This window comes from Cyanistes caeruleus, unplaced genomic scaffold (assembly GCF_971803275.1).
Source record: "Cyanistes caeruleus unplaced genomic scaffold, bCyaCae1.hap1.1 HAP1_SCAFFOLD_11, whole genome shotgun sequence".
Lineage (NCBI taxonomy): Eukaryota > Metazoa > Chordata > Aves > Passeriformes > Paridae > Cyanistes > Cyanistes caeruleus.
In genome coordinates this window covers 3,484,299-3,506,039 of record NW_028255883.1, presented here as the reverse complement: position 1 = coordinate 3,506,039, position 21,741 = coordinate 3,484,299, and the positions used below count along the sequence as shown (strand labels likewise).

General features: G+C 51.4%; 1 protein-coding gene across 4 annotated transcripts; it reads right to left on the bottom strand.

The window, feature by feature from the left end:
* Positions 1-14,499: 14,499 nt before the first annotated feature.
* On the bottom strand, positions 14,500-20,884 carry LOC147647335 (serine/threonine-protein kinase pim-1-like). 4 transcript variants are annotated; one of them, XM_086872365.1, is made up of 8 exons: positions 20,094-20,884; positions 19,915-19,965; positions 19,344-19,710; positions 18,618-18,794; positions 18,222-18,369; positions 17,816-18,038; positions 17,139-17,266; positions 14,500-16,852 (listed from the first exon to the last, which is right to left on the bottom strand). In XM_086872365.1, the coding sequence occupies exons 1-5, from the start codon at positions 20,643-20,645 to the stop codon at positions 18,263-18,265; spliced, it is 1,254 nt and encodes a 417-aa protein (XP_086728491.1). In that variant the 5' UTR covers positions 20,646-20,884; the 3' UTR covers positions 14,500-16,852; positions 17,139-17,266; positions 17,816-18,038; positions 18,222-18,262. The 4 variants fall into 4 exon arrangements, with proteins under 4 accessions (XP_086728491.1, XP_086728493.1, XP_086728492.1 ...); XM_086872367.1 differs by having other exon boundaries at positions 17,816-17,990; XM_086872366.1 differs by having other exon boundaries at positions 16,634-16,852; positions 17,139-17,262; positions 20,094-20,860.
* Between the last annotated feature and the right edge of the window lie 857 nt (positions 20,885-21,741).

Here is a 21,741-nt window from a genome sequence, read left to right as displayed (position 1 = left end):
ATCATGTTTGAAGGGAAAATGACTGGAGCAAAAGGAGGGAAAATGGTACAACAACAATTGGCATGGACAGTCCTCCCACAGGGATATACAGAGTCCCTGGTTTTGTTTGGGCAAGCTTTGCAGAAAATATTGGGAGAGTTTACTCCAGCCTCAGGAGTTAGGTTGTTGCAGGATGTGGATGATTTGCTTTGTCAGGGGAACAGGAGAAGGTGGTTGAAGAGGCTACTGTAAAGCTACTTAATTTTCTTGCTAAAAAACAACTTAGAGTGTCTGAAAAGAAGGCCAGTTCGTAGAAAAAGAAAAAGGTCAAATCTTGAGCTCACATTCTAACTGGAGAGTTATGGTGTATTGATTCAGAAATAATACATTTATATTATTAATTTATAAAATTATTATTAATTTATAAAATTAATTTATTCAGAAAGAATACAGGGGATTTTATAAGTACCATTACCCCAGACAAAAAAAAGTTATGGCACTTTTTAGGATTGGTAAGGTACTGCAGACTATGGATTGAAGATTTTTCTGTTGTGGCCAGACCTTTATATGACGTTTTAAGCCAAGACAATCCTAATGTCATGGTATAGACACCAGAAGGAAAGCAAAGCTTTAAAAAATTAAAAGAGAAAATGGTTAATGCCCTAGTCTTAGCTCTTCCAGTCTCAGAAAAGGAATTTAAACTCTATGTGGATGTTCAACAGGGTCATGCTAAAGGAATTTTGGTGCAAGAGCATGGGGGAACACGGAGGCCTGCTGCCTGTTTTTCTAAAATGTTAGAGCCAGTGGCCAGAGGCTGGCCCCATTGTCTGCAGAACTGCAGCCACAGCTCTGATGGTGGCTGAGGCCCGAAAGCTGACAAGGGGAAGGTATCTGATTGTTGAATTTTCACATCAGATTAAAGCTTTGTTGACTGAGAGAGCCTCTGAGTGGATGACCAGTGCTAGGTTATTACAGTATGAATTTTGCTTAATGGAGCAAGAGGATGCAGAATTTAAAAGTGGGGGAAATGGTTTACAAGAGATGGTAAACAGTGGATATGTAAAGCTCTGTCCTTACAGTTGCTAAAACAACTTGATGAAAGAAGTCATTGAGGCTCCCAGGGACAGTGAAGAACCTTCCTAAAAATATATGCTGCTCTGGGTCTTTTTTTACTCTGGCAAAGCGGGCTATTGAGGGTTGTTTGATTTGTGCTAGAACCAATAACAGAGTTACAAAGAAACTTGCCAGGGGAGGGAGGCCTTGGGCTGTATGTCCCTTGCAGAGATGCCAGGTAGATTTTAGTGAAATGCCTCAAGTGGCAAGATTTAAATTTCTCTGCTGATAGTGATAGTAAAAGATTTTAAAATCATAGCAATTCAGGGATATAGAAAGAAAGTTAGGCTTGGCAAACCCTGGGAAAAGTAGGCCCTGGGAAATGTTAGGCCTTGTGCTTGCTAAAGATCATGTGAAACTGCACCTGTGTAACCAGTATATGATAAATGATACAATTGTTAGATGTGATTAGATAGAATTATTGTTAGAGAACATGAGAAACAATGTTAGGGGCTTGAGAGGGGATCATGAGAAATCCATGCTTGGGTAAAAACAGTACATACAATAGAACAATGTAAGTTTAATAATTAATATGTAAGTTATATAACAATAGAGTATAAAAACATGTTCAGCTCAAAACCAAGTTGAGTCAGATTTGGATATGTGTACTCCTGACCCCCAGAGCTCTTAATAAAGCACCTTCATATAATCAGTCCATGATTAGGTGTGTTCCTGAACACTAACAATAGTATATCAGTTGACAGGTTGGCCAGAAGCATTTCCATCCCTTTCAGCAACTACAGAGTCAGATTTTAAAGTATTTTTGGAAATAATAATTCCAAGATATGAGATTGTGGAAGCAATAGACTCAGACAGGGGAAGTCATTTTACAGAAAACATTCTTAAAGGAGTTATGACAGCTTTAAGGGTCCAATGGAACCTCCATACCCCCTGGCACCCCCAGAGTTCAGGCCAGATTGAAAGGATAAATGGAGAAATAAAGAAACACCTTCTGAAGCTAGTAATAAAAACTAAGATGCCGTCAGTCCAGCTCTTGCCACTGGCTTTAGCAAAAATAAGGGCCAGACCCAGGGAGGATACTCAATTATCCCCCTTTGAATTGATGTTTAGAATTCCTTATCCTTGTAATTCTCAGCCTTGTGGGCAGGCAGAGATAAGTGATATATATTGGAAACTGTTTGGAGCCCGGATACTATCTCTTGTGAAATCTCTTTGACAAGAAGCTCAGCTAGCACAGACCCTGCCTTTAGACTTTGCTGTTCACAACATCCAGCCAGGAGATTGAATCCTAGTGAAGGAGTAGAAAGAAGCACCAGCAGCAGCAAAGCAGCGCAGACCTGTGCAAGTGTTGCTGAGGACAGAAACAGCCGTCAGGAGAGCTGAACACGGGCAGACCCATCACACTCGAGTCAAGGTCTCTTAGGCCCCAGAAATTCAGACACCTCAGCTAGAGGAGAAGCACAGGAGGCTGCCACTGATGCTCCACAAAAGTGGACTAGAGCAGTAGCCAGGCCATCAACATCAGGGGAAGCCCCGTGTGCCTCCCACCAACTGGCTGCTGAAACAGTTTGTGTGGGCATCACTTCTCCCAAATCTCCAGCCAATCCTTGCTGTCATTGTTTTCTTTATGTTAGCATCTTTCTGTGCCTTCACTCGCTACAGGTAGTGCAGAAGACAACGTGAAAGTAAAAATTAAGTTAGGAAATTAAATTTCACCATTAAAATGTTTGCCTTAATAATCTTAGCTTTATATTGTCAGCCAGTTGATATTGAAGCCAAAAGTAGAAAAGCAATTTTTTTAACCTTAAGAGATGAAGTAGCAAAAACCTTTAACCTTATAAATTGTTAAGTCTGTGGAAGGCCAGAAAGATCTGAAAACTGGCCATAAGTGGCCAGCCCAGTCAAAGCTAAACAGTGAGTTAGGTCCATAATAAAGAAGATTTTTGAGATGAAGACGGAAATCCATGGCGGCTTCATTCTTCTGAAAAAAGCATTTATTGTCTAAATAGAACAAGAAGTAAATATGTGGGAGAAAGTGTTTGTGACTAGACTTTAGGTTTAGATTGTTAGACCCCCTTATAATTGTTTCAGATATCACGGCAAATAGAATCAAACGCGTGTTCAGTTCACTAATAGTAGCTAAGCAAGGTGTTTCTTCCATAATTACCAAAAAGATTCTGAAGGCTATGAAACAGTGGGGAAAGAGAAGGCTTTTTGGACGCCTTATTTTTAAGCTGCCCCCAAAACAATTTCACAAGCAGGACACACGTTTTAGATGACTATCAGTGGAAGTAGCAACACCAACACGAAACTCAAACCCTTTGTAAAAGGTTCTGCTCCAGATCTAACAGAACAGATCTAAAACGTAACTGCAGGTAGAAAGCTCATGTGACAGCTTAGAAATACAAATACTATCAGCAGAAGAAGGGAGAGTGTGTGGCAAATTATATGATAGATGAAGGGTGGAGAAACAAATTAAAAAAGCAATAAGAAAGTTAACTCATGTGCCAGTCCAAACATGGAAAGAATGAGAATAAGGCATGTTTTGGTGGTTACCTAGTAAACTATGGGTTTAACAAATGCTTTTTCTTGTGCTGTAGCAACTCTAATCTTTTTAGCATGCATGATCCCCTGCTTAGTACAACTTATTCAACATGTGATGAAAAGGATGCCGGTAGTAGCCATCCCTACTACTGCAGGAATAGCTACAAAAGGGCAGAAACTGATGTCATTGCAAATAATTGCAAAACAAAGAAAAAAAAAACCCAGGAACAATGAGCCTCAATGAGTCAATGAAAACTAATGTTTGTAAAGACAATTATTAAAAAAATAAAAAAAAGATTGATAGGAATGAGAGATTTGTCTTCACAAACAAGCTGTGGGTCTGCTGATAGATAAAACTAGCACTGAGATATAAAAGAAACAATGGGAAAGATTCCAGTGATTGATGAATGGAAAAAAGATATTTCACTTTACAAACAAACTGTAGGTTTGCTGATAAATGAAACTGGATATGGAAATACGAAAGAAACAATGGGGAAATACCATAAATTTCTGAGAATTAAAAATTAGGCGGGAGGGTTATACATTAGAGGGGAATGTTAGGTATCAGGCACTCTGGGAAATCTTTACCTCTCAAGTACCTCAGCCAGTGGGGAAAGAGGGAGGGACATGCGGCCAGGAAATTAGGATAAAAAAGAGGCTGCGTCCTCCAAAAAACTTGAGAGACCCCAGGGGAATGGCCCATGGCCTCTCCCTTTATTCAAATAAAGTGAAACGACTCCTCTGTCTCCTTTTTGGACATAAACCTCTGGTGTTTGTGGATTAATTTTCCTGACACCTTCATGTCCCCAGTGAGCAGGGGATGGCTCTGGGCAGGGTCCCTGGCCAGGAGCGGGCCCCAGAACGCCTCTGCCATTCAAGGGCAATCTCGTCTCTGCTCTTTCTCCTGCCCACCTTGCTTTGCCTCTGCCCGCTGCTCCTGGGGCTGCCCTTGGCCAGGCAGCCTCAGTGGCAGCCAGCACTGGCTGCAGCCCCAGCGGGCTCCCCAGGACAAGGCCCAGCAATTAAGAGGCCAAAGAAAGGCCTGGGCAGCAGCAGAACTCTCAGCAGAGTGATTTGGGCAACCAAGGACTAGTCACAAGTGCACAGCAGCCTCACTGGGAATGTTTCCTGACTAAGAGCAGCCTTTCAAGAAGCTGTTTGAGGCTGAGATCAGCAAAACACTCACCCTTCTCTCTTCCAGCAATACCAGATTCCAGCATAGCACATCATCAGGAAAAGTGCTCCACCAGCCACAATGGCCATTAACTTAATCAAACACTGTGTTCCTCAGCAGAAAACTCTTCTCATGCTTCTCCAGATATTGTGAGCTTGTCTGGTGGTGCTGGCTGCATCTCTGGGAGCAATGGGCAGCGTGAGCCCGTGCTGTGCTCCACTGCTGAGCTGGCAGCACGCTGGATACGGCCAGGATGGTCTCTGTTTCCCCAGAGCTGGGGCCTGCAGGCACCTTGCCACCCCTTGGCACAGGCTGTGCCAGCCAACAGAGCCCAGAAGGCTGAGAGCAGAGCCCGGGGTCAGTGCAGCTGCTTGGGCAGTGGCTCCTTCCAGGGACATGGGCCAAACCCATCCCTGAGCAGCCACTGCCACCCCCGACCCTTCCTGCCCCGTGACAGCCCCCACAGCCTGAGAAGAAGAAAAAAGTTCCTTTCTTTCCTATGAAAAAGTTCCTTTGTTTATTCCCACTACCTGCAGGGTCCTGTATATAGTAATGCTCTTGAGAATGTGACTATTTTAAATTTTTTTTGGTTTTGTTTGTTTGTTTGTTTTTTATTGTTTTTTTTTTTTATTTGAGACATATGAGACAGTGTTACTAGTTTTAGATTTGGTAGGTCTGTTTTTTGTCTTAGTATGTTTTCTTATAAATCTACATGTGAACTTCTTTGTAGTTAGGTATTTTTGTTTCCCAAGCAGTTATTTCGACAATCTCTTGTTCACTTCTTAGATAATTTTCCATATATAAACAATTTTGACTCTGTTTTCATAGGAATAAAAAGATCTCAGATAGCTGTATTTTTAATTTTGTTGACATTCTCTCTCCTTGCTCCCAGCTTTTACTATTACATGTTTTAAAACATCCCTGAGGATAGGTAGAGTTATTTGGGAATTGCTTGGTTTAACCTGGGAAATGGATTATTAATTTTGGTGCTCTAAACCTACATTGCTTTCAGCTTCTCAGCCACAGTCCTGATATGTTGCTCACTTCATGGATGCCTGTGTGAATTGAAACAGTGTTTGTGAGGCAGCTGAAGAGTTCAGACTTCAGGGATCAAAATTCCTGGGAGGAAGAGGAGGAAGAAAGCATAAAATCCTGTTTGAAAGATTGTTTTTTCGTTTCTAGTATGCCAGAAGTATGGTAGGCTGCAGCTGTCTTCCAGTATCATTGAATTAGAAAAAAACTCTCTCCAGGGCAAATTCTGCAACACTTTGCCTCACAATCCATCAGCCTTAATTACACAGAGAGGTTGGTGTTAATTACAATCCGATTAGAGCAAATCAACATTTTGTGAATGGCAAGGAGAATTTGCTTCTCAACAGATGAATATGTCCCACTGAATAATGAACAAAATCTGCCTTTACTTGGAAGAAAGTAGGCATGGAGCAATGCAATATTTGTGTTTTATCCAGTGATGAATGGGGCAAGAAGCTGTAACAACTCACCTGTTTTACAGAACACTGTTACCACTGAAGATGAATAAATCACGCGGAAACAGGTTGAGGTGTGGTGAAAGAAGAGCAGAGTTTATTTTTCCTCCCAGGATTTATAGGCTTGTGACCACAGCCAGGGGTTGGATGGTCAGGATAACACTTTCCCCCTGCACTGGCCATCAGAGATGCCCTTCACAAGACGTGTAACAGAGAGAATGTACACATATCTATGTTTACAGTTACTGTCCTGGGAAAGTCCTTAGAAAACTATGTTAGCAAGCTCAGAAGCTGAGTTTTCAGGGTGACATCTCACCCTTTTTGGTTTAACAAAAAGAAATGAAAAAAGAAAAATGAACAAAGAAACTAGCAACATTATAAACAATCAAAAAGAGAAATAACAGGAAAATACAATACTCCATATAATCAGAAGGCTGTAATTTCAGGGTGATATCTCATGCTTTCGTTATTACAAAAAACAAACAAACAAACAAAAAAACCAGAAAAAAACCAGAAACCCCCAAAAATAAATGAAACAAATGTCCAACATCAACACCTGCTTGTGGATGGCTCTCAATCTGGTCACAGAGGCAGAATCCATGGCCAAATTGAAAGGTGCCTGGGAAAACCTATGAAATGCTATGACAGCAGTCTGTAATTCTATTAATTGGGCTGATCCAGCCTCATGACTCTCCAAAAAAAAAAAACAAACTAAAAACAAAACAGCGACATCAATGGAAAGATTAATGTAATAAACTTGAGGAGCAGAAACTGCTCAGAGAACCTCCTCCAGCATCTACTGTGCCTCTGGGGTCAGTGTCAGAGGTGACTTTAAAATCAGAGTCCCCCTTTTAATAGACCAAACAAGGGAGACAGTTGTGTTGTGGTCAGTCCCATCTAGGGACACAACCATGTGAAAGTCCATTAATATTTGGACATCATTCATGCAGTGTCTGCACTGAATGCAAAAAAAAATAATTGCACCTCCAAATGCGGGACTGTTTGTCCCAAAATTATTTTTGACCCTCAAATAATTTCAGAGAGGTTATAGAGACGAGCAGCAGGAAACTGCTTGCAAACTCCAGAGAGGGTTAGAGCCTCATATCATCGGCAAATGCAGGCAAATTTTCACAAGCCTTATGGCAAAACCTCCATTGATATCTCTGTGTGGGCTCAGCATCAATGATAGCTGGCACCAGAAAGGCAAATTTTGGTCTGTCATCGGGATGCAAAGGAATCATAAAAACAATCCTTCAGATCCACGATGAGGACTAGCCAATTTGCAGGAAGCATGGCAGGTGAAGGCATGCTAGCCTGCAACATCCCCATGCTTTCCATCATAGCAGTAACTTTCTGGAGGTATTATAGCAACCTCCATTTCCCAGACTTGTTCTTGACACAGAAAACAGGAATGTCCCAGGGACTGGTTGAAACTCCAGATCACTGTGATCCAACTGTTCTTGCATCAAGTCACGGAGGGTGTCTAGTCTATCATGAGAGAACAGAATCTGCTGAACAAAGAGACAGTCTCAAGTTCTTTGCATGGAATGTGTCAGCATCGGGTCCAAGGGTCACTCCGGGGGCCCGTCAGCAAACCTGACAATCGTGATATCCATGCCAGTGTCAAGAACCCGCAGAAGCTAGTCTCTGACAGCATCTCACCAAGGATGGACAGGGTGTAGACCCATTCAGGATGACCCCTGGCTGTCAGAACAGCAGTCCAGTGACCCAGGGAGGTCCAGGGAACCCGAAGCCACCATCTCCCCACAGCTGGTTCTCAGCTCTGCGAACATAAAACTCAAAAGGCACAAGGTGAGCAAATCCAGGTCCCGCAGGGATAGGAACAGGAGGGGTGAGTGTGGAACTCATGGCAGAAATGCCCCCCAGGAAATCCGAATCAACGTCTCCTAGGTGAGCAATGATGCCTTGAGCAGTGGCATTCAAGCACGCCACAAGAAGAGCACTCATTCCCTCATCCACCGGACCAAAGCATTTGGAAGCACATGGAATGCCTGATACGCTCAGCTGCACAGTCATTTGACAGGAGGACAAAGTCCACAGGACAGCCGAAGAGGCTCCAGCAGCCTGGGACCCCTGGCCCGTCAAGGCCACCGGCTTCGCCCCCGCGGCAGCACCACCTGAGCCAGTGGTAAACAGCTCAGGACCTTGGTCTGCCACAGCCACAGGAGGCGACAGGGGAGGGCCGGCTCCAGCCGCAGGCTCGGGTGATGCCTGGGAACCTGAGGCGGGGGGGGTTAGAGGCAGCTCAGCACAGCCTGCTCCCGGCATGCTGGGGGCAGCACTCGGAACCGCCCCTAACAGCGTTTCTTCAGGGGCGAAAGGTCCAAGAAGCGGTGCCGGCCGCTCCTGCACTGGAACAGCGTGCGCGGCTGCCGGCGCGGAGCCCGGGCCCTGCCCGTCCCCCACCACGGGGCAGGGCACGGCCCAGCCGCAGCAGGGACACGGGACAGACCCTGAGGCATCCCCCAGGCCCCCCGTTCAAGCACCCCCCCATCGGTCTGTGCCAGGAAAGCATACGGAGGAGGTGAGCCCGCCCCGGGCTTCCATCGCCGGGGCGTGGGCCGAGGTGGGTGTTGCTATCCTTCTCCCCGACGGGACCCCTCTGTCCCACCCTCTGTGGTGAGAGCTTGCTCGTCTCAGGGCACAGGCGGCGGAGGGGATCCTGGAGTGGATACAACATGGACTCAAAGTATCTAGACACAGGAGGCTCAAACTTGCTGGAATTATCCCGGGTTTATTGTCTGTCGTCCATCCGGGACAAGAGAGAGAGCGAAATGCTCTGGGTCTTATCTCTTATACCAGGGGGCAGGGGTGATTAGGGGATGCAGGGTGGTCACAGCCAATGGGAAGGGGGGGGAAAGAAGGTTCTCAGGTAGGAACTAACATTACACAAACCAGAGGTGAGTTTTACCCTTGGGAGGTACCAAGATTTTTAGATGCACTACAACAGGTGGGGCTACACCCCCCGGGTCCGCGGCGCCCCTGACAGCCTGCCGGCAGGGATCCAACCCCGCCCCGGGCCTACACCGCCGGGGCGCCGGCTGAGGTGGGGTCACGGCCACCGGTCCCGCGGCGGCTCCGTTCAACCCGCCGGGGGCCCCGGCGATCCCGGGGGAGCCGACCTCGGGACCCGACCTCAGAATGCCGCCGCACCTTTGCCAGATCCCCAGCAACTGGAGCACCCGGGGCTGATAACCGACCAGCAGAGCCTCGATCAGGGAATCGCCTAAAGCCTCCCAAGCCTACTGCAAAAAAATTGCTTCAACCACAGGGAAAAACCCCTCAAGTCTGCCATACTCACACAATCGCTGAACGTCAGCATACGACACATCAGTCCCTCTCTGATCATGCACTGCACGCCATATCTCCAGAACCAGGCCCTCCGTAAGAGAAAGCCCAAAACCATCCATAGCCACAGGCTAGACAGTACCCTGTAACACACGTGCAAGACACGGCGAGGCCACCAGATGTTACCGCTGAGGATCAATAGATCACGCGGACACAGGTCAAGGTGTGATGAAAGAAGAGCAGAGTTTATTTTTCCTCCCAGGATTTATAGGCTTGTGACCACGGCCAGGGATTGGATGGTCAGGATAACACTTTCCCCCTGCACTGGCCATGAGAGATGCCCATCACAAGACGTGTAACAGAAAGAATGTACACATATCTATGTTTACAGTTACTGTCCTGGGAAAGTCCTTAGAAAACTATGTTAGCAAGCTCAGAAGCTGAGTTTTCAGGGCGACACCCCCTCTCTGGGCTGCTGGGGCTCCTGGCAAGCCAGGAGGCTCCCCTTCTCTGGCCTCACCACTCTGGCATCCCAGGAGTTTTGGACGGGCAGCACTGTCTGGGCTCCCTGTTTCAGGCTCCTGGGGTATCCCTGGGCCCCCTTGTTCATGCTCCCAACATCTGCAGGCTTTGGGAGCACCCCCAGCACTGGCACTGCCAGTTTCTGCTGCCCCCATTGCCGCTTTCCCTGCCAGCCCTGCTGGTCCCGGGCCATCCCCACGCGGCTCCGGGCTGACAGTGCAGCCCCTGAGGCGGGCAGAGCAAGCCCCAGCACGGGGGGAGCCTGCATGCTCCGCTCCCTCGGCAGCCGCGCCCAGCCCCGGGCACAGAGCTCCGGCAGCCCCCATTGCCGCCCCCTCCCCAGAGACCCCCGGGGACCCCCGCAGCCGGGGCTGCCTCTGATCCAGGCGGCCCCCGAGCCCGGCTGCGTGGCCAGGGGGGCACGGCGAGCCCGGGGCCTCTGTGCCAGCGCTTGTCCCGCTCTCCCTCAGCCTCTGCCCGGCCCGGTCCCCCAAGCCCCACCAGGCCCCACACGGCCACGGCCGGCCCGGACCGCTCCCCTCGGAGCCCTCTGCGGACACGGCACCGGCCCGGCCACACGGACCCGCCTGTGCCGGGAGCCCACGGGCCGCCCAGCGCTGCCCGGGCCTCGGCCCCGAGCACAGAGCTCTGCCCGGGGGGCTCCCGGCCCGAGGCGGCGGCTCTGGGCCCGCCCGGCCGCTCCCGGCTCCCACAGCCCGCCCGGGGCCGCTCCGCCCAGGCCGGGGCTGCGCCAGCGCTCCCCGCACCTGCGGGGCTGCAAACCGCTGGGCACAGCTCACAAAAACACATTCCCCCAGCCCCACAAAAACACCAAAATCACAACCGGACATCTCCCCCCACAAAAAAAACATCCAAACCCTAAAACCACAAACGCACCGCTTCCACCCTCTCCTCATTTGCCTTCCCAGGGACCCCGAGCCTGCGGCAATGGCCCCGGAGCGGGACAAAAAGCTGCTCCGGCCGAGGCACTTTGAACACCCTGAGCTCTCCTCAGGGGGCCCTACAACACCCGCCTATGGAACTTTGCCGTGCAAAGGAACCATTTTGGTGCTCCCTGCGGAGGCCAGAACTGAAACTTTGTTCCTTTGGCCTCGGCCAAGAGACCCTCGGGCTGTTTTCTGCACACACTTCCAGCCCCCAGCGCTTGCAGCAGGCGCTCCCTGCAAATGTCCCACTGCCAGGGCCCTGGCCTTGCTGTCACTCGCTGGGGCTGGCCATGAACAGAACTCCTGCACTTGCATTTCCAGCTGCTGTGCAACCAGAGCTGAGGGATCTGCAGGTGCCTGAATGCAAAACCTGGCAGAGGAGCCTCTCTCGAGGGGGAAATCTCCCCCTCCTGAGCCAGCCCGGGGCAATGCTGCCATTCTCTGCTGCTGCTGCTGCTGCTGCTGGGGCACTCGGGGCTCTGGCTGAGCAGGAAAGGTGACCCTGAGGCAGGAGCTTTCCTTGGCTGCAGCAAAGGCTCGATGCACCAGGACCTTCCCGGCGCTGTGCTTGTTTGTTTTTTCCAATTAACTGTCCCTGTCAGCTCTGGGCAGAGCTCTGTAACTGGGTGTGACACTTGCCTGTGGCACTGTCGGGGTGGCCAAGGGGACCTTCCCTGAGCTGTGTGCAGAGGAATCCACAGCAGCCCAGGCCGGGGGTGCTCAGTGGCCGCTCAGTTCCGCTGACTGGACGTGGCTCTGGCCGCTTCCCTTGGAGCGTCTCCAGGGAGGGAACGCTGGGGCTGCTGTCCCAGCTGTGGTGTCACTGCCAGGGGAACGCTGGGGCTGCTGTCCCAGCTGTGGTGTCACTGCCAGGGGAACGCTGGGGCTGCTGTCCCAGCTGTGGTGTCACTGCCAGGGGAACGCTGGGGTTGCTGGCCCGGCTGTGGTGTCACTGCCAGGGGAACGCTGGGGCTGGCCCGGCTGTGGTGTCACTGCCAGGGGAACGCTGGGGCTGTCCCGCTCCTGCCCCACCCCATCAGCTCTGCCAGCGCCTCCAGGGGACACAAAGGCTGAGCCAAAGGGTAAGAGCTGCACAAGGGGCTGAGCTGGGATCTGGGACCCATTGGGATCATGGAGTGCAGCCCCCGGCCCTGCACAGACACCCCAACAATCGCAGCCTGTGCATCCCTGGCAGCGCTGGCCAAAGGCTCCTGGAGCTGCGGCAGCCTCGGGACTGTGCCCATTCCCTGGGGAGCCTGGCCAGTGCCCCAGCCCCCTGTGGGGGAAGAAGCTTTTGCTGATCTGCAGCCCAGCCCTGCCCTGGCCCAGCTCCAGCCGTTCCCTCGGCTCCTGTCCCTGCTCAGCTGGGCAGAGATCAGAGCTTGCCCAGAGAAGCTGGGGCTGCCCCTGGATCCCTGGAAGTGTCCAAGGCCAGGTTGGAAGGGGCTTGGAGCAGCCTGGGATAGTGGAAGATGTCCCTGCCATGGCAGGGGGTGGAACGAGATGAACATGAAGGTCTCTTCCAAGCCAAGGCATTCTGTGATTCTGGGATTCTGGGAGAGATGCTGAAGCTCTGGCTCAGCTTTGTAATACATGGAATTGAATCGTGCTAACTAAATTGGAACTATTTGGAAAGTTATTTAGAAGCAATCAAAAGGATCAGTGCTACAATGCAGTTTTGCAGATGTTACATGTTAAAATTGAGGTGCAGGATGTAGTTTAGAAGAGAAGTGATGTCCCAAGCTGAAAACGGCCTTGAGATGAATAAAATTAGAATGACTTTAGGCATAGGGCCTGAAAATCAGTAAATATCAGACTAATTAGTAGACTTACATAACACAACGCTTAGTATGCATGCGCAAACCTGTAAGGTTATCCAGAGGACAATGAGGATGAGGAGAAGCCTTCGCCCAAAGACCCCCAAAAGAAGACTGAAGACCCCTTAGCAACAAGTGAGGCATGTGCTGTGAAGAAAGGTGGCGTTAAGTCAGAAAAATCAGAAATAGGAGGAGACTTACAGGAAACATTAATGAATGTGTATAAGCATACAGTATATAAGTTTAGCTTAAAGTGCTTTGTTTTCGATGTGAGGCAGGGTGTGAAGCCCCCTCCGTACCCCGGTCAGTTTTGCTTATGCTTTCATCATAGAGAATTACTTGTTAATTACATATATAAATTGCATTTTTTTATTAAATTGTATTCTTTTACTAAATTGTATTCTTTTATACCAATTATTATTCAGCTTACTAAATTGTATTCATTTTTAATTAAACTGTTATTAACTCAAGAGACCAAGTTGTCCAAATTCCAATTTCATTTAGAACAGTTTTATCTCACCCAATGTCTGGACCCAGCAGCAGCCATGGGTGGGCTCCTCCCTCTCGCTGTGGCTGTAACTCACCCAGGAGCAGCAAGTGAATCCTGTCCCTCATGGGCCAGCGAGTGCCAGAAAGGAACATTGCTCCTTGGGGAAACACAATGTCCTTGGGCTTCAGCAGAGCATTGAAATGGGCCCCCTCGAGCACCTCAGCTCCAGTGAAATCTCCTTTACTGGGCTGGGCCCAGGAGATCTCCCAGAGCAGCTGCAGAGGAGTCGCTGTCAGGAGGAGGGACATTTCTCAAAGTTTGATGTAGATCAAAACAAGCTCTGTTGGTAGCTCATTTCTGTTAGTGTTCTAAATGAAATTAGAATTTTGACAACTAGGTCTATTGAGTTAATAGTAATTTAATAATAAAGAAAAAATGGATAGAATTTAGTGCATTGAATCCAGTTTTGGTATAAAAGAAATACAATTTAGTGAAAGAGTACAATTTAGTAAATATATTCAGGTATGTATATATATATATATATATACACACACATATATATATATATATATATATATATATATATATATATATATAGTTTGTCAGTAATTAAGTATGATTAAAGCATAAGTAAAACTGACCGGAGTATGGGGAGGGCTTCTCACCCTACCTCATGTACAAAAAAAGCAATTAAAACTAAACTTATATACTGTACGCTTCTACATATTCATTCATGTTTCCTGCAAGTTTCCCCCTACTTCCAATTTTTAAATTACTATTCTTCTATGGTCCATGCTTCACTTGTTGCTAGGGGGTCTTCAGTCTTCTTTTGGTGGTCTTTTGCTTGAAGGCTTACACTCATCCTCATTGTCCTCTGGATAACCTCACAGGTTGCACGTGCGTACTAAGCCTAGTGTTATGTAAGTGAGCATTGCGCTCCACTAATTAGTCTTATCTTTTATAATTTTCAGGCCTCATGCCTAAAGTCATACCAACTTTATCCATCTCAAGGTTGATTTTGTCTTAGGACATTTCTTATCTCAAAACTACATCCTGTACCTTAACTTTAACATGTAACATCTGTAGGGGGGTACATCTGCCTTGTAACACTAATTCCCTTGATTGCTCCTAATAATAACTTTCCAAACAGTTACAATTTAGTTAGCACGAATCATTGCCATTTATTACAGAAGGGTGTGAAAACAGGAGCATTGTTTGGTGTGGCCTCCTCTCTGCCTTTCACACCTTTCAGCGCTTTGACTCAGCCAAGAGCTTTCTCCAAGAGTGCAGTGAAGCAGCTGCTCCTGCTCCCAGCTGTGGCTCTTCCCAGTCTCTGACCCTGCCTGGTTTTGTCCCCCTTGCTGCGTCCTCTGTTCCCCCAGGGGGCTGCCCCAGACTGAGGGATCAGATCCAGGCACTGCTGCAGCTCCCTCGGGACCAGCCCCAGTTTGGTTGTTGCTGGCAGTGCCAGCAGAAGCCGTGGCTGGAGCAGCAGGTGCTGACAGTGGCCCAAGGCCTGGGGCTGGAGGGGTCCCTGGGCTGGGGCTGGGAGGGAGCTGCCCCTTGTTCTTCCTCTGCCTCACACAGAGCTGGGCCAGGCACAAGTGGGGCAGCAGAGCCAACAGGGAGCCTGCGAGTCTCTTCCAGCCGTGCCTGCTCAGAGTTTGGCCTTGGAGCTCCAGGTGGACAAAGGCAGCTGCTCTGGTCCCTCTGCGTGTGCCGGTGTTCAGCACTGCTGCTCCATCAGTCTGTGCCCAGCAACGGGGAAAAGCCTCAGCCCTGCAGGGCGGGGAGCTGCCGGGCTCTGCCTGAGCAGCTCAGCCAGCGCGAAGGGAGCTGCTCCACACGGGAAGCCAGAGCAAAGGGCATGCCTTTTCCAGGACATGTTTTCTGTAGAAAAACAAACAAACAAACAAACACGAAAAAAACATGAAAGATAAAAATTACTCGCAAACGTGTAGTGAAAAATCTTCTATAACTCTGGAGTAAGAAAGAGGTAACTGATCCTTTGAAAAAGAGAACTCAGCTTTGATTTTAGTTCCTTAGTTTGTACATGCGCTAGTGGAAAGGATCCATTAGCTGCCTTCCTTTACAGATTTGATGGATGTTTTCCAATGTTAAGATATTTTACACTGCAGTTAAAGGAATAGGAAATACATGTTCTTCATGACTGTGTCTTGAGTGTCAAAATTTTGCAGTTTCAAACTTGGACCTAAAGCGTTGCAAATGGAAATGATAAATCCCAATGGACTGAGTGAATGCAGCTTTTCCTATGGGATGTGCAGCACTCCAAGGACTTCCTCAGTGGGGCTGTGGGTGCTTGGAGCTTTGTCCTGTGCCACTCCAGGATGTCATGAAATGGGACTTCACCTGCCACCAGCCCAGGTCACGCTCTGCCACCAGCCCAGCTCCTTGGACCTTGTGTCCCCAAAGAAGACACAAGGTGTTTCTGCTGCTCCACCTTTGCACAGATCCACAGAGAGCTGGGATTATCCCAAGTCTTGTGTCTCCATTGTGCCATATTCCTAAAGAACCAGCAGCCCATCCCGACGAATATGGTGAGTTATGTGGATGGTTGTCAGCTCCCTTTCCTGCCTAGAAATCCTGAAACTGCTTCTAAATGCTGTTCCCTTCAGTTCCTGGACACCTACCCACACAGAGCTGGGGAAAAAAATCCCCTGGCCATGGCTTACAAGGTGAGTTATGCCAAAGTTAGAGCTCTGTGGGAAATCTCTATCCATCCCTATCCTTTTAATATATCTATACATGGGGGTGTGCATGGATGTGTCTTGTATGGAAAGGAAGGAGTGTGCAAACAACGTGACTGACACTTTCACCCTCTGTGTTCATTCCATACTCATGGGTACAAAGATATTATGGAAACCTTTGCAAGGACAGACCGTCTGTCCATGGATAGAAAGACATCCAAGAGCCCCTGGCACAGACAGACCCTTCTGTCCATGGATTCAGAGACATCCCAGAGCCCCTGGCACAGACAGACCCTTCTGTCCATGAATTCAGAGACATCCAAGAGCCCCTGGCACTCACAGACATTGCTGCTCTTCAGCCAGTGACAGGATGAGTCCCTGAGCCTGGGGCTTGGCCTTCCTCGTGGTGAGGGGCATCAAGGAAGGCTGCAGTGTGATGGAGATTGTGATGGGCTGGGAAATCACTGGGGGAAAGGAGGGAGCAGTTGTGAAGTAAAAGGCAGGTGGGGGAGAGAACTGTTCAGAGAAGGGCTGAGCTACAGCTTGAGAAAGCTGAAAAATGACATTTGGGGTCATTCCAGATTGATGTAATTTCAGAAGTTATGGAACAAGTTTAATTTTGGGGGGGGTGTCATGTTTTCCTTTGGAGGTGGACACTCTGCAGACTTGAGCTGCATTGCCAAAATGCTCAAGTCTTTGCTGCAGGTCACACCGTTTCTTCTTTGGCTGATCCCGGCCCGGTGCTGAGCCCAGCAGAGCCCTGGCAGAGCCCAGAGCAGCCTCAGCATCCGCAGAGCCCGGCTGCAAGGAGAGAAACCAGAAACCGCCCGTCAGCTCAAGGCTCCTGTCCCCTTGTCCCAGCCAGCCACGGTGCCCAGGCCATGCTGGCTGTGCTCAGCGCTGAGCCCAAAGCTGCCCATCACTGCTGCCTTTGGGAGCAGAGCAGGAGGGCAGGACACGTGCCCAGTCTGCAGCCAGCCACGGCAGATCCAGCCCCTCAGCAGCTGCCCAGAGCGGGATGCTCCTGTGCCCGCTGCCATCTCCCAAAAGCTCTTGTCCCACCCATGCCAAGGAGATGAGGACCCACCTCACACCATCTGCTGCCAGAAGAAAAGCTGGTCCCAAACGATGTCCTCAGCCTTCTCCAAGGGCACGGCCCATCCACACCACACCAAGCACTTCCCGATCCAGACTGGACCCCACCTAGAATTCTTCCTTTAGGAAAACAAACAACAAATTAATGAAAATAGGTTACAGACAAAAAGGGGAAAGAAGAAAAAAGGTAAAAAATCTTATGTCTGTCAGGAGTTTGAGGAAGGCCCAACCCCTCCATTCTAGGGAAAAACCCACCCACGGGTGAGGTGAAAGCCCATGCTTTCTCCCTTCCCCCCTGCACTGTCCCCCAAAATCACGGTGATCCCAAAGCAAAGCAGGGGAGTGGAGCAGCCCAAGCCCTTCCTTGCCTGCACAGCAAAGCAGCCGTGCTCAGGTTCTGGAGTCCCACCTGTGCTCCTGCCATGGGGGTTTGTTTGTGTTGGGCTGGCTGCCCCAGCCCCAGCCTGGGGCACGGTGGGTGCTGGGGGCTGTTGGCAGGACCAGGAGCCCACTTCCATTTCGTAACCACCCCAGCCCACACCCCCAGCCCTGCCAAAAACCAGCTGGGCAGCCACTGAAGAATCAGTTGCATCCACTCCAGCAAAGGGGAAACCTTTGGTTCCCGGCCAATGCACAAATCTGGGAGCATCCCCCTGGGTCTGGACTTACCTGAAAATTCTCTGTGGAGCCTGGCTTTCAAGAAGGTGCCAGAATCAAAGTCCATCATCGCCAGCTGCCACTGGCCAGGTCGAGGAAGAGGTTGTCATCCTTGCTGTTGTCCTCCATGTCCCCAGCAGCAGGAGCAGCCCCACCCGGTGCAGCTTCTCCAGGGGCTCCTTCTTCCCTGGGGTGACACCAGGCTGTCAGGGTTCTGCCCAGGGCCCGGCTGTCACTGAACCAGGACAAGCAAAACCAGCTCAGATGGTGGCCACCAGTGCTGGGCAGAGCAGCTCAGCTCCAGCACAAGGGCTGCGTGTTCTCACTCGATGAGCCCTGTGCAGTGACACAGGCAGGACAAAGAAGTCTGGGTTTCTTTGCTTCTGATTGCCAGGGTATGTGTGGAGCTGTAACTTACCAGGTCCCTGCATCACTGTGCCTGTGGCTCTCTCCCTTCTTCTATGGCTGATGAATATCCTGCATCCAGGGATCACAGAACAGGTCTTCTAATGAGGGCCTGTCCAAGTAGTGCAGGGATAAACACCGCCTGATCAGAACTTGGCAATCTGGGGAGAGAAACCACAAACCACTGGTCAGTTGGAGAAGGCTCCTGTCTGCTTTGCCCCGCTATACCCGTGCCCAGGCCACACTGGATGTGCCCAGAGCTGGGCCTGAACTTTCCCATCAATTCTCTGTTTTGGAGGAGAGCAGGACATGTGCCACCTCCTCAGCAGCTGCCAGAGCGGGATGCTCACGAGCCCGCTGCTATCTCCCAACAATGGTGTTCCCCCCGTGCCCAGAGATGAGGATCCACCTTGGGAGAGCCGTTGTGTCAGCGGGAGCTGGGCCCAGCTGATGTTCCAGCCCCTCCTGAAAGGGTGCTTCCCGCAGACCATCTCATGCAGCAGGATGCCCAGGGTCCAGACGGTTGCTGCCTCGCCATAGTACCATCTGAAGTTGGTCCATTCCGGGGGTCTGTATGATCGTGTTCCTATGGAATACGGATGGAGCTCATCAGGGGGATGCTGCTGCTCCCAGAGCCTGAGCCCAGCATCCCTGGGCATGTGGGGCTGCCCCAGTGGCACACGGGGTGACCTGCTGCCCTCTCGCCAGCACCTGGGACTTGTGTACAAACCCAGGGTTGGAAAAGAAGGCACTGGTGCTGGAAGAGGGCAGCAGAAACCCTGGCAAGGCCCGACCATGACACACAAAGGAAAAACCTGCTCACAGTGCTGGGGAAAAACCATACCCACATCCTCCCTGCTGGCATTGCCCAAAAAATAGTATGAACCAAGGCAAAGCAGGGAAGCACAGCAGTCCAAGCCCATTCTCACCTGCACACCAAACCAGCTGGTGCACAGGTCCTGGCTCTCCCTCTCTGCTACCCCCACCCACAGGGGATTTTGTCAGGCTGGCTGCCCCAGCCCCAGTCCTGGGGGAATCCCTGCTGCCACACCCTGGTTGGGCACTGAGATGTTGGGCCAGGAGATGTTGGGCCAGGAGATGCCGGGACCGGGAGCCTACCCCTGGGTGGGCTCACCTGCAAACTGAGTGTAGGCTGTGTCCTGCAGGTAGGTGCCACAGCCGAAGTCAATTAATTTTGCCTGCCCGGTGTCCAGGTCAACCAGGATGTTCTCCGGTTTTATGTCTCGGTGCAGGACCCCGCAGCTGGTGCAGTGCTGCACGGCCTCCAGCACCTGCCGGAAAAGCTCCCGCGCCTCTTCCTCTGACAGGAACCTCCGTGCCCGAATGAAATGCCGCAGGTCCTGACACCGCTCTGGGCGCTCCAGCACCATCACGATGGTGTTGGGGAGCTCAAACCAATCCAGCAGCTGCACCACACCGGAGAAGCCTGTGGACACCTTGTCCAGCAGCACTATCTCCAGTGGTGCGCTGGTGCCGTCGGGCTGCGGGAGGAGCACGGTGCCGTCAGTGGGGCTGAGCCCGTGCCAGGGCTCGGGGAGCCCTCAGCCAGCCCGGGATGCTCTGTGCCCTCCGCTGGCCCCACGCCCGCTCTCCCTCCAGGTGTCCTGGTGGCTCCCACCCTGCCGGGCCCCGGCTCATCCCCGCCCGGCACGCCCCGGCTTCTGCCGCTGGCCCCGCTCACTCACCAGCTCGCCCCAGTGCCGGACGCGGTTCCGTGGCACCTTTTTGATGGCCACCTGCAAGCCAAAGGGAGCAGCGGATTCAGCTCGCCGCCTACCGTGTCCAGCCCCATCCTCCTCCGCCGACCCCTTCTCCTCCTCCGCCCTCTCCTCCTCCTCCGCCCGCCGCTGGCCCCTCTGCTCACCGGGGCGCCATCCGAGAGCCGAGTGGCCGAGAAAACCCTGCCGAAGCCGCCGCGCCCCAGCAGCGAGCCGATCCTGTAGCGCTGCTGCAGGGCCTCCTGCGCCTTCCCTGGGGAAGAGACGCGGCCGTCAGCGCTCGGCCCGGGGCCAGGAACGGCCCCCGAGCGCTCCCCGACCTCCCCGGGCCGAGCATCCGCAGGCGTCCGCTCCTTGGAACGCGACAGCGGCGGCTCGGGGCCAGCGGCCGCGCTGCCGAGCGGCGGAGCTCGGGCCGGGGAAGCCGCAGCGGAGGCGGCGGCAACGGCTGCACCGCCTGTGTCCTCCGCGGGCCCCGGGAGGAGCCGGGGCAAGGGCCGGGACCAGGGCCAGGGCCGGGGCAGGGCTCGGAGCAGGCGGAGCCAAAGGGCGGCGATACCGCCCCAGCCCCAGGCACTGAGGCCCGCCCAGAAGCGCCAGCGCCAGCTCGGCCAGAGCCGGGCGGAGGCGAGAGCGAGGCGGGACGCCCGGGGCCGGCGCCGGGGCCGGGGCCGGGGCCAGGGGCGGGCCGGGGGCATGTCCCGGGCGGGCAAGGGGAGAGGGAAACTGGGAGAGGAGGGGAACAGAGAGAAAAGGAGATCGGGAATGGGTGAGGGACCGCGGGAGAGAGGGTGGAACAGTGGGAGAGGGAGAGGAGAAGATACAGAAGGGCGATAATGTCGCTTCTTTCGCTGCTTTTTCTCTTTGCGCTGCTGCCGCCGCCGCTGCTGCTGCTGCTGCCGCTGCTGCCGCTGCAACTGAAGCACCGGGGCCGTTTGTCCCCGGGGCCGTTTGTCCGTTGCCCGCTCGGCCCTGCGCCGAGCCCCGCGCTCCCCGGGCAGCCCCTGAGCCTGGCCAAACACGGGAACTTTGCCGTGTTGAGCCAAGAGCCAGAGTCTTGATTCCTGCACAGGGGCACAGCAATGCCCTTGGCTGCTGCTGTGCCTTGTCCCTGCTGAGCGTCAGACACTGTCTGAGCACATTCCCTGAATGCAGAATTTGTACCTGACCCAAGCACTGCACTTGTGTCTCCAGCATTGCTTTCCAAGAAAAACAGGGGAAGGAAAACTGGGTGTCGCTCATGGTATTTTACAATGTCTAAAACTTGCCAAATCTCAGATCTTAGAGGTGAGATCCATTTGGAATGAATGGGATGGAGAAACAGTGCAAGATGAAAAAGGGAAACAGAAAAATAAATAGAGAAAAATAAAGAAAAACATACTGGTAGTTTCTTTTGGTTTTATTTTCATTTCTTAAAAAAGCTGTTTCAATTTTCCCAGAATCTTCTCCACATTCCTGTCTGTTCTTTCCAAAAACCTGTCCTGGAGAACAAGGTGCAGCTCCTGTCTCAAGATGTGCCCCCAGCTGCAGCTTCTCTTGGCTTCCCACACTGTGCGTGCAGCACAACTCTTGCAGCAAAGCAGGACAAATTATCTGAAGAACTTGACAACTTGCTCTTGCTTTTCCTTGTGGACAGGGGAGTTGTGCCATTGCTACGGTTTGCATTGTTACTCTTCTACCCGAAGAAAACATGATGAGCTGCCAGGAATTGTTGGGGAATACAAGCCTGGCTGAATGTGGAGAAAGAATCTCCAGAGCCTGCAGCCAGCAGTGGAGAGCTCATCATTCCAACAG

Bases quoted from the DNA above. Each gene is read 5' to 3' on its own strand.
- LOC147647335 (XM_086872365.1), bottom strand. From the start codon at position 20,645: ATGCCCCCGGCCCGCCCCTGGCCCCGGCCCCGGCCCCGGCGCCGGCCC. The intron at 19,711-19,914 runs GTGAGTGAGCGG...CTCCTCCCGCAG, and splicing joins TCCGGCACTGGGGCGAGCTG to CCCGACGGCACCAGCGCACC. The intron at 18,795-19,343 runs GTGAGCCCACCC...CGTATTCCATAG, and splicing joins AGCCTACACTCAGTTTGCAG to GAACACGATCATACAGACCC.